Here is a 17,802-nt window from a genome sequence, read left to right as displayed (position 1 = left end):
ATGTAAACTATGCTAATATAAAAAGGGAAATGGTCAGGAAAAAGATCTATGCATGCAACCGTACAGATTTTAAATTATAAATGGTGATCCTGATGTTATTTATTTATTTACTTTTTTTGGTACCGGGGATCGAACTCTGGTCCTTGTTTTTGCAGGACAGGCAGTGGAACCACTGAACTAAATCCCCGGCCCCCTGATGTTATTTATTTCTAAAACAGAATTTTAGAAAAGTAGTATTTTTCTCTATAATAAAAGTAATATACATTCAATATAGGAAAAATAGAAATTTAATTAATTAAAAAAAATAAAAATATTCTGATATAACCAGGGGTTACCATTGTTATTACCATCTTAAGCAACTGTATATACATAGATAACACTCTGTATTGTTTTATAAAACTGCATTTTCTTATTAATATGTTATATCACTTAATTTCTTTTTAAAGAATTAAGGGTTGCATAACATTAGGGTTTGTTTTTGTACAATATATTTAGTAATCATTATATGACATTTGTATGTTTTCAAATTATTGTGACTGAGTAACGTCATTAAATATTTTAGCCACCAATAATTTTTTCCATAGAATATAAAAACACACCTGAAACCTATGATAAATTTTGGTCAAGTTTTAGAGTTGTCTGTTTTGTAACAATATTCAAGATAGTCATGAATAATTTGTTATTTTTAATCTTTTATGGCTTGGTGGGTATGAGAGGTTGTAGCATGATAATTCTGGTCTCAGGCTAGATTTGAGGGGAGAAGTTTGGGCATATTCACCAGTTTGTTGCCACCCATTGACTTTCATACAAGTACAGTAGTCAAAACTTGGGTTTAGCCTTGTTTTTAGCCTTGCTGCTCCAAGTTACTATTTCATTTGTTGTAATTTTAGTCAATTCGTGTGTTCTTATTATTTCTCTTTTTTGATCCCTTTGTTTAAAGATGAATTACTTGAATTTTGAAGTAATTATCAAAAGCTTTCCATGCTGAACTCAAAGTTATGAAGTATCATTTTGATGGTTTTATTTTTTTATATAAAATTTATTTATAGATGAGTAACAAGTTACTATTTTACTAATAATATAAAATACAACAAAATAATTAATATCTATAAAAAGAAGCTTAGCATATACACTGGTATTTCAGCATGGTCTAAGACAACATCTGGCAATTAGTATTTTGTCATAGGACATTACAGGCTAAAGTTACATAGAGTTCCATGTAGTAATTGAATGTTATAGACCTATATTCCATTAAATGTGCAGGCATACTCATATATTCTCTTATAATGTTTAACTTAGCTATTATTTGGAGAGGGTAGCCTACAGGATTCAGTTTTAAGAGTAGTGGTCAAATTTTCCCATTTATGGATATTAACTCTAACATATGTTTGAATGTCTTAAAATTCTCCAATTAGATTTCAACTACTTTGTATGGTAAAGACTTTCTTTTTTTCTCTTTCTCTCCTTTTTCTCCCTTCTCCCACTGCTCCTCCTCCTAAATGAGTTTCTTTCTCTCTTTCTCTCTCTCCCCCTTGTTTTGTTTTTTAATTCTCAATCCTGGGAATTGAACTCAGTGCCTTGGCCCTGAGCTATACCCCACCCCATTTTAAAATTAAAATTTTTATTATGGGACAGGATCTTTGTAAGTAGATAAGTTGTCCAAGTTAGACTCTTAACATTTTATTCACCTGCCTCAACCTTTCAAAGTACTAGGATTATAGATATATTCCACAATGCCTAGCTTCATCTTTTATTTATTTTTTTTTATCAAAAGCCTAGAAGATATAAAACCTTGGGAAAGGTATGGGATCCTAAATCAAAGTTTTTTTAAACATTCATAACCTCAAAATATATTTAAGAAAAAGATTCAACTTCTCAGAAACCACTCCAATTGTTTCTTATTTGGGAATCCTGACCAGGGTGCTGTAATTAAAATTTTGAAAATCCTTTCCATAAATTCTAATCAATTAGGTTTGGCAGCCACTAGCTTAAACCATATCACTATAAACTTGGAAGTATTAGGTAGGATTAAAGAATATAACAATAATCGCTTCTCTGCCTTTTGGCCAACATCAAGTGTAAGAATATAACAATAGAAGGTAAGTATTTTTATGAGGAAGCATCATTGGAAGACACCGTATTATTCCTAGCCTTTATCTGTGTTTAGAGTTAGAGCACTGGTTAGCAAGCTAATTTCCAAAACTCCATAATGTTCTGATGATCGTGGATCCATAGAGTTTGGGAAGATAATAGTGATGATCTTGCCTTGTGCCCATATTTAGCCAATAAAAGCACATAAGCAACATGGTCAGCACCATAGTCTGGTAACTTACAGAGTCAGAAATTTGACATGATTTCCTTTCTCCATCAAATTCTTGTGCTTTACATTGTATTTAACTCAGCCCTACATGATTTATATATATTCAGTGATAGTATCATTATCTAAAGATTATTTAAAATTATGTATATAACTAAAAGATGCTGCTTTATCCCTTATTCAGTGTGTCATTTTTATGTCTACAAGTGCAAATGTTTCTAACAACTTATAATATTTTAAGATCTTGCAGTAGCAATGGATTTGAATTGTCATCAATTGCTCTGCACTTTTATTAAAATGTGAAATAAAACTTCAAGTGTCTTTACTTCTGACATTACAATGGAAATTGCGAAAAAATGGAGTAATATAAACTGTGTAAATTATATCAAGTCTTGGAAAGTCTAGAATTACCCAGCTTTGTGATACAACAATAAGAAATGAACTATGATTCTCAGATAAATGGAGGAAGCAAGTGCTTCCAACATCGGTACAAACAGTGCTCTTCCAGCAACATACTGATTTATAGTGTTGGAAAGTTCTTCATTTTTTCCACTGAGAATCTGAATAGTGATAAGAATTCCACAAATTAGTAATAATATATAATGAGTTAATTTAACTACATTTAAAATTTGTCAAATTAATAGTAATACTTTTAGTAAGAATTGTTTCATTATAAGTCAATGTTGAATTTCACAAGGATATAGAATGTTTAAAGTAGGTTTAAAATATATGATGAGTACATTTATTTTACCCAGTTATTGTTGCACACCTAAAACTAGTATTTTCATGGAATCCCTCTGAATAATTCTTTTTTTTTTTTTTTCTTTTTTTTTGGTACCAGGGATTGAACTCGGGTCCTTGCTCTTGCAAGGCAGGCAACGGAACCACTGAGCTAAATCCCTGGCCCATCCTCTGAATACTTCTTATGTATTCAATATAGACCACTTCTTTCTAGATTGCATACATATAGACAAAACTCAAAGTACAGAGTAAAAACTAAAGACATAAAACCAAACACTTATAAAAATGTATTTTTAATATATTTCTTCAATTCAGTTGGGCAATATGAAGCAAACTTCACTGAGGTATAGTAAGAAATGGGACAAGATGAAAATAGTATACATTTATGTAGAAAATATGAGAGTGGGGAATATATTTTTTCCTACACAAAAATTACTCATTTTCTCATTTCTAACAATGAATCACAGGGATAATTTTGTTCAAATCTTTCTGAATCTATGAATGATCTTTCCTCTCATTATAGCCCTGTGATGGTGCATTTTAATGTGTCACCTTGGTGATACCCACACATTTGGCCAATCATTAATCTAGATGTGTCTTTGATGATATTTTTTTGGATGTGATTAACATGCAAATTAGTAGTTTCTGAAAAAAGCCAATTACTCCCTATAATGTAGGTGGGCCTCATTTAATCACATGGACACTTACAAGAAAAGCTGGTACCCCTTGAGGAAGAAGGGCTTCTGTGTCTAGAAAGCCTATTGCTTGAAGACAGAAATACCACCTCTTCCTTGGCTCACCAGTTACCTGCCTGCTCTTAGGACTTTGAAGTTGTCAGCATGCATAATATCACATAAGCCAATTCCTCAAAATAGACCTGTCAACTCTCTCACACATTCATCCATCTAGGTTATTGACTGTGTTTTTCTGGAGGACCTTGACTAATACAAAGCTTTAAAGGTAGCTCCTCTCAGGTCTCAGAGTGCTTATTGTTGTATACATCTGGAAGCTGACTTTACCCTCTTCATTATGTCATAACCACCTTATTTCTCTATCATTTCCAGAGCTTAGCTGTTGTATAGTCATACTAAATTCAGTATTTTACCTTTTGAGATTATAAATAGAATATCAAGGATAGAAACAGAATAAGATGTGTGATTAGCATGATGCAGAAAACAAAGTAATAGGACTTTTAGCTTATACTTCTCATTTCAGCAAAACAATGGCTTAGAACTATTTCAGGTTCCAAGGTCAGATATTGGAAATTGGTAATTCTAGGTAAATCTGAAAATACTTCGTGTCATCTACAGATAATGATAATTATTTATTTCTTTTCTATACATATCCTGTTTATTTCCTTTTCTTCCTTTATTGATTTTGCTAATGTTTTGAGTACTATGTTGAAGATGAGTGGTTATAGTAGATATCTTTGGCTTGTTCCTGATTTTAAATAAAAAAAATCTTTCAATTTTCACCGTTTAATACATATATTTTTGCTAGTAGGTTTTTCATAAGTGGCTTTTATTGGATTGAGATAAAGTCCTTCTATATCTCATTTCTTCAGTATTTTTATCATAAAAGGATGTTGGATTTTGTCCAAAGCTTTTTTTGTGTCTATTGAGATGCTCAGGTGATTTTTGTCCTTGCTTCTGTTTATGTGATGTATTACATTTATGGATTTGCAAATGCTGAGCTATCTTTGCATCTCTGGATGAAGCCTACTTGGTTGACTTTTTGAGGATTTATTGAAGTCTGTTTGCACATATATATTTGAGTATTTTTTGTAATCTGTATCTATTGTTCTCTTTTGATCTCTATTAAACAGATTGGTCCATAATTCTCTCTCTGTCTCTGACTCTCTTGCTCTCTCTCTCTCTCTGTCTCTCACTCTCTTTTGGATTTTTCTCTGATATTGGAATCAGGGTAATGCTAGCTTCAGGAATGACTCTGGCAGTATTCTTTCCCTTTCAATTTCATTAAACAGCTTGAGCAGTACTGCTATTAAATCTTCCCTGAAGTTTTTGCACAATTTAGCAGTGAATCCATCCAGACTTGGGATTTTCTTCATTGTTAGCTTTTTAATTACTGTGTCAATTTATTGACTTTATTGGATTATTCAGGGGTTTTTGTTTCAATTTTTATAATTCATGTGTATCTGGGGATATACCTATGTCTTCTGAATTTTACAATTTATTGGCATACAGGTTTTCAAAGTAGTTGTTAGTAATCTTTTTAATTTCAGCAGTGTCCAGTGTGATTTCACTTCTAGTTGCAATAATTTGGATCTTTACTCTCCTTATTTTGGTTAGATTGGCTAAGGGTTTGCCTATTTTGTTTATTCTTTCAAAGAACAAAGATTTGTTGATTTTTAAAATCTCAATGTCATTGATTTTTTTGTTCTGATCTTTACAATTTCCTTCCTTGTAGGAGCTTTAAGTTTGGATATTTTTTGAATCTCTTTCAGTGTATTACTTCATGCTTCACTAATTTAAGCAGCTGACACAACTTCATTTCTTAACTTATTTATTTTAAAAATATAATAATTCCAAATTTTTAAAATTTATTTTGATATTCTCATGAAGCTGATACATTTTATTAAGTGAGCAAATGGAGCTGATATCTATAAATTTTACAATAAGGCTCCTTGTTCTATAGGTGACCTACATTTTACTCTGTAGCTTTATTATCTGACTTCTAACCATAACTTAGCCTATCATTCAGTCTTGTCCATGCGATTAGATATTTTGGGGAAAGATTAATGACAAGGTGAGATGAGTTAATCAGAATCAGCCAAATTTCATGAGCAACTGGTTAGATTGATCTTGAATTTTGTTTAAAATTTTCTCCATTTACTAGAAAGACTTTAATATTGAGTAAACTAATACTTTAAATGTGAGTTATAGAACAGAGTTACAAAATAGACATTGTAATAAACTGGCAATATACACTTTCAACATTTATGGTTTCATTTCATTAAATCAAGATAGCAGACATTTTCATATTTACACATTAATGCTATTTTTCCCAGTTACCTTGCAAATAAATAGAGCGAAGTTGATAAAGTACAATGGATCTCAGTTTATAAATTTGCTGTTTTATCTCAAAACGCTATCTTAGAAGTTTTTGTGTTTTTCTGAGTGAATAAAAGCCTGATTTCATATTTTCTTTACTTATTTATTATGCATATGATCACAACCTCTAAATAGGAGTATGAAATATGAAAACATAATTTGATCATTTTCTGGGTATTATACAAATATGAAGGAGTAAACAAAATGGGATTTTTAAATTAATTATTAAATGACCCAACTGTAATGAACTCCTTATCCCATAGAAGCATTTAGTAAGGATTAGCTATTTAAAAGGCTCTGGAGTATTAACCTCTGTAAGGTTAATTAGAGTATTAATCCTCTTCCAGAAAGATGGATTATCTAAACATATATTCATCATCTTTGTGGACACTTCTTAGTAGAAAACTTTTCATCTGTTGTTTTCTCAGTTTTTTTTTATTAGTACATACTTTTAATACATTTACTACTTTTAATCTCATTCTTTGTGGCGTGGTGCATGTACGTAATACATCATAATTCCCTTTTTCATCCTCTTTCCTTCCTCTTCTGCCTCTCTCCATCTCTTGGTCTCCTTCCCATTTGGAAAACATCTGTCTCCCTACTTCCTATTACCTATTTTTTATTTTGTTCTTCATATTTTGAGTTTCTTATCCAAGAGAAACCATATGATCTTTAACCTGTGTGTTTGATTTATTTCATTTAATAGTATGGTCTCAAGGTGCATCCATTTTACTATGAAAGACTCTAGTTTATCCTTTCTTATGGCAATATAGTATTCCACTGTGTATAAATACCACATTTGCATCCATTTTTCTGTTGATGAACATATATATGCTGTTTCTAAGATTTAGCTATTGTGACATATGCTGCTATAAACCTGAGTATGCATGTATGCATGTATCACACAGCTGCTTATGAAACTCCACCCATACACAATTTTCAAATGGCACCTCTAATGTCCTGTTAATTTGGAATACTGCTAGTAGGTACAGTTACTGAATAGCATGAGCTTCTCTCTACCAGCCAGTGTTGGATATATGTCAAGGCATAATCCTGGTTGGTATCTTAATCAGTTTCTGCAGTTTGATCTCATCCAAAAATATGACATAATTCCTCCAAATAGTGTTGACTAAATACTCTTTCAGGGTTTACCATGGTGTGAGAATGAGCCCTCTCTCTACACTTACTATGTGTTATGGTTTATAAGTAGACCTTCCCCCAAAGCCTCATGTGCTCATAGATGGGGGTTTCAGGAGGTGATGGCATGATGGGAGCATGCTACTCAGTTTATAACTAAATGTAGTATTGAGAGATGGCTCCTGGTCACAGGAGAAGGATCACTGTGGACCATGGCTCAGAAGGGATATCTCTCCCTTCCAGGCTCCTCCTTTGGTGCCCTCTGCTTTTCTGCCATCATGACAGGAGCAGCTTTTCCTCTATTATGTCTCTCTCCCATGGCCATGCTATTTTTTCTTGGGAGCCAGCTGATCTTGGACTGAAACATAAGCCAAAATAAATCTCTCCTCCTTTAAGTTTTGAGTGTCAGTTATTTTGTTCCAGCGATGATGAAAGTGACTATGACACTATCAAAACTCAAAACCATGTCATTAGCATGATTTTACTATTAGTCTATGAATAGTCATTTGTGTCATGTGAAGAGGCTACTTGAATAAGTCATAATTGATTTAAAAATTTATAAAGACATCTGACTGGACAAGGAGGCTAGAATGGAGATTAAATGTAACCTTAGTCCAGGAGTTTTCCAGGAGGCTCAAGAAGTTTTATCAGTCAAATTGCCTATGGGATTCATTGGCCCTACTAAATGCACGCCCATATTATGTACCACTGCTCTCATATTACCCAATAAAATGTTTGGTCATCTGCAGCAGACATATGCTTCATTACTAATATTATGGAATGTGTTTGCAATCTGTCTCAGCTAGAGTTAGAAAGAGTGCATCAGCAAGGTTATGGATGTGGAATTTAAAAGGCTTATTGGTTGCAAAATTATTTTTGGCACAGTCTGATTGTGTGCCTCCCATATCAAAATCCAAGAAACAAAATCATAATTATTTCTTTCACCAAGTTACTTGAACATGGCAGCTAGTACTACATGAAAATTCAGGTACTTTTGTGCACAAGGACTTCATGTCTTCAGATTCATGGAAAACAACTATTGGCATATAATAGGTGACAAGTGTATGAGTAGATAACTGAATAATCACACAGTGAATCATTACATGGAGAGATAATGCATAATACACACATATACTATATATATGTTCATATATATGTACTGAATATATTAAATCCCATATCAAACATTCATCTCATATTCAATTGTGTAATATCTGGAGCCATATTGGCTTTTAAATAATACCATATATGTGCTCTTCCAAAATTGCAACATTGCTTTTTAATAATGGTAAAATGAAGCATTCCTATTACTTTATTTGTTTATTTCAGCTAAACTAAGTAGGTATTCTGTCTTCAAACCATGATTTGATCTAAATTCCTTAATAATTTGATTCCTCATCCTGTATTTTTCTCCCTGGCATATTTTTTCATTCATTAATAAGCTCCCAATGATGCTTTCATTTTTTATGTTAAATGTTTCTCTTCAGGTACAATTACAAATATCAAGTCAACTGAAAATAACCAATCCCTTCCACCAATAACACATTTAATAACTCATAGTTTTCAATTTGTTTTTCTTCCTCTTTTAATTTCAAAGTTGTATGTTTGTGCACACACACACAAACACATTCACACACTCACACACATGCCTCTCTAGGGCACTTGTGGTTGCTGAATTCTTATTCATTATGTTTTTCAAATAATGTTTAATACTTATTTGTCAGGTTACAAAGATAGTTAATACCTAATTGCATCCTCCTGAAAGTTCTCTCATAATCATTCAACTTTCTATTTATAGTTACCTGCTGATTGTGGAGAAAGTCTTTGCTCCTGTCTTAGAACTTACCAGTCCTCACATTGAGCACCACTATTTGTATTTATATTATAGCTGGGCTACAGATTCAGCCATGCAGTGGATGTTTCCATATTAACTGTTTATTTTTTTTCTTAAATTCTTTTATTGGTACATTTTAGGTAAATGGTACATTTACATTTATCATTGGGTACTTGTACTTGTACATGATGTATCTTGATTCTTATTTTTTCCCCATTCCCTGTCCTCCCTTCATCCCCTCCACCCTTCCCTATTTACAAAGACTTTGTTTCCATTTTTTTTCTCATAATTTTTCCTTTTCCTTCTTTCCTTTCCCCTACCCCTCCCATTTTCCCTTTCTTTGCCCCTTTTCTTCCTATTTCACATTATCAATTATTTGTTTAAATCATTTTAATCCTTATTTACACTTTCAGAGTCTCACACAGAGAAATGATTCAGTATTTATACATGTGTGTCCTATTTATTTCACTTAAGAGTATGGCCTCAATGTGCATCCATTTAGCTATAAATGTCTCTAGTTTCTCATTCTTTATGGGTGAGTAGTACTCCATTTTACTAAAAAACCACATCTTCTTTATCCAGATTCCAGTTGATGGGCACTTGGGCTGTTCCCAAGCTTTAGCTATTACAAACTGTGCCGCTGTAAACATGGGTGCACATATATCGCTGTGGTATGATTCTTTTAATTCTTTTGGGTAGATAACCAGCAGGGGAACAGCTGGGTCAAATGGGACCTCTATCAACTGATTATTAACTGTGGGATATGCAGAGAATTATTTTACTTTTCTATTACCAAATAAATGTTAATATAGCATTATATATTTAATATTTCACAGGATTTAAAAAATATATAGTGATGTGATACATGCAAAACTTTTTTTTCTAGTACTGGGGACTGAACCCAGGGCCTTCACATTGACCTGCATCACCAGCTGTTTTTTCTTTATGTTTTCATTTTGATAAAGAGTGTTTCTGAGTTTCTAAGTTCCCCAGACTGGGCTCAGACTTGCAGTCCTCTTGCCTCCACTCCCTCGAGTGCAGGACTACAGGCTGTACCACCATGCCTGGCTTCAAAATCTTAACATAGTGTTTGGCGTGTTATAATTTCTCAATATTGTGGTGGCTTTAAAAAATTTAAAACAAATGGAGATAAATAATTAAAATCAATCTTTCAGATTAAGGGCAGTGTAAAGACTTCTAGGTAATTTGTTGAAAATTTGTGTCTTGGTTTTATATTAATTTGTGATTTTTTTGTCACTTCAGCATATTTTAAATGTCACAAAAATTAGTATCATTGTCAACATTAAGATAATTTGCTTTTATCATATTGGCTATATCTCACATCTTATAAAACCTTGAGTATGACTTACAAAACAGAAGGGACTAGAGTCATACCAGGCAACTGAAATTACTGCAAATTTTGAATTGTATTTTCAGTAACTCAGGAAATAATTAAAAAGAAGAGTTAAGACAATGACATTTTTTTCCTCCAGAAAGACTGAGTGTAAGCGCTATTTACTTATGGAAATTTTATTATATAAAAATTAAATCTTCTAAGGAAAATATAAAAATAGTGGTTTTACTAAAATTAATTACTCTTTGAATCTTTTAGGAATACACAATAGATATAATTTTTGCCCAAACCTGGTTCGACAGTCGACTGAAATTCAATAGTACTATGAAGGTGCTTATGCTTAATAGTAATATGGTTGGAAAAATTTGGATTCCTGACACTTTCTTCAGAAACTCAAGAAAATCAGATGCACACTGGATAACAACTCCTAATCGTCTGCTGCGAATTTGGAATAACGGACGAGTTCTTTACACCCTAAGGTAATACTGCTCTATAAATTTATAGTTGCTCTAATTTATTTATACTAACACATGACTAGCTTGTAAAGTTTTCTTCCTCAAACTTGCAATGCAGGAAATATGGTATTCCTTTCCTTTGCTAAAATCCAAATGGTGAAATATTCTGGCAATACTTTTAAAAACTCAGTTACTACTATATAAAAAGTTCTGGAGCTAAAGAAAAAAAACCTCCCAGTTTTAAGTTATTTTTCTAGATGGAAAATAGGTTGTTACATGATCACTAATGTTTTTAAATCTATAATGTAACTCACTGAGATTTTTCTCTACGAGCTCATCCTGTTACAGAATTTTATAATCAGATTATCAAGAACGGACTATAAAACTTCCCTCAAAATGGACTGATGTATAAAGTTCAAATGTATTTAATTCATTTCCTTCAACATATTGTACCTGTATATTAAGAATCATTTCATTCTTAGAAAATATTAGCAAACTTACTAATGTAAAATGTATTCATCTTGCACATGTATGCACATGTGCATGTGAATGTGTATGTTTGCAGAGATTCTAAAATATGAATTTTGAAATGTTAAATCCAGAGATCATACTGGAACATATACAGAGATAACTGAATTTTTTAGAGAGCAAAAATTTTAGAATTTTCCAAGTTAGAATTATTAATGCTATAATATTACAATTCGAGATCTTGACTTTAGTATCATTACTATATTCTAATATATCATACTTTGTTATTGTAGGCCAAATCATATTTTAAAATTAAGCAAGATATTTTTAATGATTAAAACCATTTCTTTATTCAATATTTATTTTTCCATCTACATAGGTTGACAATTAATGCAGAATGTTATCTTCAGCTCCATAACTTTCCTATGGATGAGCACTCCTGTCCACTGGAATTTTCAAGCTGTAAGTAATAAAATAATTAATGATTTCACATAATTTTAGGCTTAAACACTATTTCTTTAAAAATGTAAAATAAAATGGAGTAAACACAATTTTCAAAAAGTATAGATATGCTAGGTAAAATTTGTTAGGTAAAATAATTATAAATATTGCATTTGTTTCACTAATATTGCATATAAAAGTAAGAGAATAATTTCATTACAACCCAAATTTTAAAAGTCAATGTCATGAGATGGAGAGTTGCTAAGTATCTGGTTCCCATGTCTCTGTGTATTCCCATCACACACTATCTACTCTGAAATTAGAATGAATATGAAATATGAAAAACGCAGTATAGAGCCCCACAGAATAAAAGAAAATAAGAGAAAAGGAAATATAAGTTCTTAAGTAAATTATCAGAGAAGACAGTTATTTTATTTCATTACTGATAAGAGATCAAGGTGCAAAGGGGAAGGAGATGTGGGAGGGGTAGAGGGGAAAGGAAAGACGGGAATGGAATTAACATGAGAAAATGAAAAATGGAAACAAAGTCTTTGTAAATAGAGAGGAGTGGAGGGGTTGAAGGGAGGGAAGGGGAATGGGGAAAAAATAAGAATCAAGATGTATTATGTAAAGGTACAAATCTCCAATGATGAATGTCATTATATTGTATACCTAAAATGTACCAATAAAATTACTTAAAAGAAAGAGATCATGTAAAATTATATACTGTTTGGGAAATAAAGTTAATTAATGAACTCTCTGTAATATGTAGACCAACCATTTCACAGCCACCTGCTCCAGGATACAGTTAGCCTAACTACGGATGGGGGCATAGGTCAAACTTGTTAAAAGTGCTCTCATGACAAACTGTAATTTTCTCTTTCCTGTAAAGTGAAATTTAAGTCAACCCCATGTCTTTGTTAAATATATTTTTTTGGGAGTACCAGGGATTGAACTCAGGCCAGGCAGGTGCCCTGACGCTGAGCTACATCCTTGGCCCTAAACACATTTTTTAACAGTGCTAAGCTTAGAAGTTTATTTCTGACAAGATCAAAGTAAACGTAAGCTAAGATATTTCAAATATCATGGTTATGCTCCAGTTTTGAATTCTGAGAAGCAGTATCATTGGAATTGCACATATCATAACTGGTTCTAACAAGGCAAAGTGACAGCGCCCGCCTGCTGCCACTTGAACACTGTTTCTCGGGTCCGTGCTCATGCGCATCTCACAAAAGGTTTATAAACTGTGGTGGTGGGAAAAAATTTTGTATTAAAACGAAGCCTGTCTTTCATGTGTTGATTTTGACTTGAATTGCCCATTTTCTAAAATTAAAATCTTTGCCTACCTGCAAATCTTTTCACACAGTATCATTTAAGCTTTTGTTTGTATTATTTTTACTGATTCACAGCTTAGTTATATTCAGCTTTTCTTTATAAGACTTGCCATCAATGTGCATGTTTGTGTTTTCCAGAAAAAAGGTATATTTGGAGGGAAGCAATAAAATAAAATAAAATCTTTCACGGTAAAAAAAGAGAAATAATTAAAAATTTCATATTATTATATTTCCAAAAATATACAGATGATTACAAATAGACAAATATTTTTAACCCCCAAATCCATCTAACAATTGGAAACCTGAAACAAAAGACAGATACATAGGGTCACATGAAAAATGCACACAACACAAGCCACTAAATGCACCAAGAAAAGTTGCCTCTGAAATCAGCATACCAGCATGAAATAAACGTTACAGGATTATTCTTTAAACTGTATATACATATTTCATTCAGTATTTTTTCTATTTGGCATATTTTATAATAACAAACAAAGGAATTTTCAAGACCTTGTCATTGTGTAATGTTGTTATTGTAACAATATCTGATTTGGATCCTGCAAATCTACATATTATTCTTTTAAATTTTCCTATAGATGGATACCCTAAAAATGAAATTGAATATAAATGGAAAAAGCCTTCTGTAGAAGTGGCTGATCCTAAATACTGGAGATTATATCAATTTGCATTTGTGGGTTTAAGAAACTCAACTGAAATTGCTCACACAATCTCTGGTAAGGAGACTATATGCACCAGTGAATTGTGCTAGCACTAAATGGCATTGCTATTTAAATGTATGGGTTAGAATATATATTTTCTAACCAAAATAAACCATATTCTTTTTCTTTCAGGGGATTATGTTATCATGACAATTTTTTTTGACCTGAGCAGACGAATGGGATACTTCACTATTCAGACCTACATTCCATGTATTCTAACAGTTGTTCTTTCTTGGGTGTCTTTTTGGATCAATAAAGATGCAGTACCTGCGAGAACATCACTGGGTATAATATCTAATGTTTTGCTATAATAGCATAGGAGTTAAAAACTTTAGTGCAATTAAAGTTTATAGATGTATATATTAGAAATATTCCAGCAAGTTTGCACAGAAACTAATGGAATATATATATATATATATATATGTAATGAAATATATACTAATGGAATATATATATATGTACTAGTGTAACAAGAACTTAAAATTTCAGAAAATTCCTTATATTTATCAGTACTTTTAATTGATTTTCAAGGTTTAATTTAGATATTAGCTGAATGACTAATAATTACATTCACTTCCCGGCGTGTGTTTTGATGGTTTTGAAATCCTTTGGTCTTACAATGCTGCTAATGAACAATCAACTGTTCCAAAGGGTAGGTCTCTGAAAAGAACAGGAAGCTCCCTTGCTTCTGTGATATATAAAATGTGTAATTAATCCAAATGTATCTGACAGTTGTATGTAAAATAACACTGATTAAAAATATAATTTATAATTCATCCTCAATAAAATGGATTTTTGTTCTCTTCCTGTAGCAATATATTTAAATAATAATATCCTATAAGAAAAAAAGTAGTTAATTACTACACATGAGGCATTGAAGGGAGGGGAAGGGATGCAGAAAAAATAAGAACCAAAATATATCATGTAAAGGTAAAATTCCCAATGATGAATGTCATCATATTTTATACCTAAAATGTACCAATAAACTTAATGGGGAAAAAAACTGAAAGAAAGAAGCAGGAATAAAAAGACAATGATAACTTTCATTTGCATGTTGATACACAGAAAACTTGTTAATCATCTGATTCATTTCCAAGATCAGTGCAGGACATGAATAACACTACTGTCATTTGTGCCTTTAAAGTTATAGTTTAGAAATTTTCTATTTCTAACATTGAAGAGTTTTCCATCTGGTTCCTATGATATCTGGTAAATAATTACACTAATAAATAAATCTTAAATCACGTGAAGTGGCAGCAATAAATCTACAGCATTTTACTGTATACTTGGACATGCAGTTTTCTTTGGAGTTTAAGGATTTGAACAAGGAAAACCAAGAAGGAAATAACGATGATATCTGAAGTGATATTATATTATCCATTTAATATCATAAATGTTGACTTACTATCATAGTTACAGAGATATTTTAATAGGAAATTCATCATGTTCCCAAGCTAGCCACTCTGATATTAATTATTAAATTTAAGAAGAGAATTCTGAAAGCTGAAATCTACTGCAGTTTTTCTTGCCTCATAAAACAGATATGTAATAGTGTTTTAATAAACTGAAATTAAATGCAAGCATTGATAACAGAATCAAAACACACAGTAATTGCAAGAATTTTCCTGTAAGGATGGGACATAATTAAGAAACCAAAAATAGTTTTATAAATCTTGCTCTGTCTTCTGAGAATGTTGAGATTTAATGTTTTCCTCAAAAATGTGTGGAAGTCGAAGAAAATGGGAGACTTGCATTCATTTGCTATATATAAAAACATTAAAATATAGCTTTGATTGCAAAATAATTAAAGTAAAAACTGTCAAGAATAATGGAAAAACCTGTAACCATAATTGGACTTTTTAACATCCCTTTCTCATTCCCTGTTACAACTACAAGAAAAAAATGTCATTCAAAATGTAGAAAATCTGAATGAAATTATCAACTACTTGAACTGATTGGTATTTACTGAACACCACACAGTGTACATAACATTTTCAACTGCATGTTGAACATCAACCAAGATTTCAATAAAATTTAAATGACTAAGATATTGGATATATTTTCTGATGAAAATGAAAGTAAAAGTTAATAGAAATAACTAATAATGGTCTCAAATATTTTGAAATAAAAATGATCTTTTAGATAACTTTTGGGTGAATAAGAAATAGGAATTTAGCATCGTAAACTAAATTTTAATAAGAATTTAACATATAAATTCAGCTAATGCACTATTTAGAAAATTATATCTTTAAATTAGCAATATTAAAAAGGAAGATCTAAATTCATTAACTAAGTATCTAAGAGGAAAAAACTAAATTAAATCATTTTTGTATATTTGTCATAATAAATATTATTGTGTAGGTTTTTTCCATGAGAGGAGTTAAGAGCTTTCTTTAAGCTAATAAGTGGAGAAGTGAGAGATTAAATTTACCTAAAGCAGTTTGTCTCTTTGATTCCAAGTGCATTGAACATGTTTCTTTGTTTCTTGTTTTAAATCTTAATAACTCATGAGACTAAAAAGACAGGTATGTGAGAGGAACTGTTAGGGCATATTTCAATGGACTCTTAAGGGAAAGTCATGGCTACTGCCCTCACCATACCAAAGATGCTGCTGCTGCATCTCTTTCTAATTTTCCTTTCATTGTAGAAGTCACTATTCTATATGTATTTGCCAAATTAAGAAGCATTCAGCATTATATTTAGTACTTTTAAGAGAGTAATTCTATTTATAAGATACTTTTTTTGAGGTAAAGAAAGACAATGATGGCAATTTAATAAGAAGAGATAACAAGCGCCTCTGTGATTTAGGTGACCTAAGATTAATAGTGATAAGGACCCAAGATGGCCAATAGATAAAGACAAACACTCATTTTCAAAAATATACACACAGGGTGGGGCTCCTAGGCATATCTCTATTACATGTGCTGAAGTCTTATACATATAAATATTTACTCAGTGTTTTTGAAATATTCCCTTCCACGATTGTAGTCTTCACTTACATTTTGAGGTAAAAATAGATTCCAGTTGTCATGTAAGAAAACACTATGCTTTAAATATGTATAGCAGAAGATCGCCAATCACTTGTGCTTCAGTTTTATCAAAAGGCAGTTATTTCTCCTGTGCAAGTTCAGAGATATCTACCAAAATGATAAGGGACATTGTAGTATGAGGATTTCAGGTTCCTTCTAGCTTTCTGCTGCATCATTGGTGATTTGAACTTCCAGATTCCTTTATGGTTGGTCTAAGAGGATTCTGGTGCTCTGACCATTGTATTCCAGCAGAATATGAGGAGGGGAGAAAGAAGGGCATTCCCCATCGTTTAATGTCATCATTTAGACATTGCTTTCAGTCCATATCTCCACTTCACTAGATCTTGGCCAGTGGTCACACTCCACTGAGTAAAAGGTGACAAAGTTGTTCTGGGCAAGCACACACCTGGTAAAAAGTTGATAATTTCATTGCTATGGAGGAAAAGAAGGAAGAGCATCGGGAGTCAGCTTGCTTCACAGTAATTTAAATGATTAAAATTCACACAGACAGAAAGGCATTTAACATCATGTAGCTATGGTTACCAGTAATTCTTTCTGTAAATGACTAGTAATCATATCCTTTTGTTTCCATTGTTTATTTCAACTCACAATATTGCCAAATCACAATGAATCACAGTTTGTTACATCATTTTTAATCTTCTATTTTTTTTTTCCTTCTCTCCACAGGTATCACTACAGTTTTGACTATGACAACCCTGAGTACAATTGCCAGGAAGTCTTTGCCTAAGGTTTCTTATGTGACTGCGATGGATCTCTTTGTTTCTGTTTGTTTCATTTTTGTTTTTGCAGCCTTAATGGAATATGGAACCTTGCATTATTTTACTAGCAACAAAAAGGGCAAGACAACAAGAGAAAGGAAGATAAAAAACAGGGCCTTGGTA

At 31.9% G+C, this 17,802-nt stretch overlaps 1 protein-coding gene across 2 annotated transcripts in view; it reads left to right on the top strand.

The window, feature by feature from the left end:
• The window catches only part of Gabrg1 (gamma-aminobutyric acid type A receptor subunit gamma1), a 77,818-nt gene that overhangs the window by 50,395 nt on the left and 9,621 nt on the right, over window positions 1-17,802 (top strand). For both annotated transcript variants that reach the window (XM_087187555.1, XM_004849778.3), the window contains exons 4-8: window positions 10,713-10,933; window positions 11,757-11,839; window positions 13,749-13,886; window positions 14,004-14,156; window positions 17,588-17,799. In XM_087187555.1, coding sequence (XP_087043681.1) covers window positions 10,713-10,933; window positions 11,757-11,839; window positions 13,749-13,886; window positions 14,004-14,156; window positions 17,588-17,799 — 807 coding nt within the window. The remainder of the gene's footprint in view (window positions 1-10,712; window positions 10,934-11,756; window positions 11,840-13,748; window positions 13,887-14,003; window positions 14,157-17,587; window positions 17,800-17,802) is intronic.

This window comes from Heterocephalus glaber, unplaced genomic scaffold, assembly GCF_053883595.1.
Source record: "Heterocephalus glaber isolate CG9 unplaced genomic scaffold, H.glaber_assembly_v1.0 deba00001509, whole genome shotgun sequence".
NCBI lineage: Eukaryota > Metazoa > Chordata > Mammalia > Rodentia > Bathyergidae > Heterocephalus > Heterocephalus glaber.
Note: the sequence above shows the minus strand (reverse complement) of the source record. Positions and strands in the feature narration are given on the sequence as shown.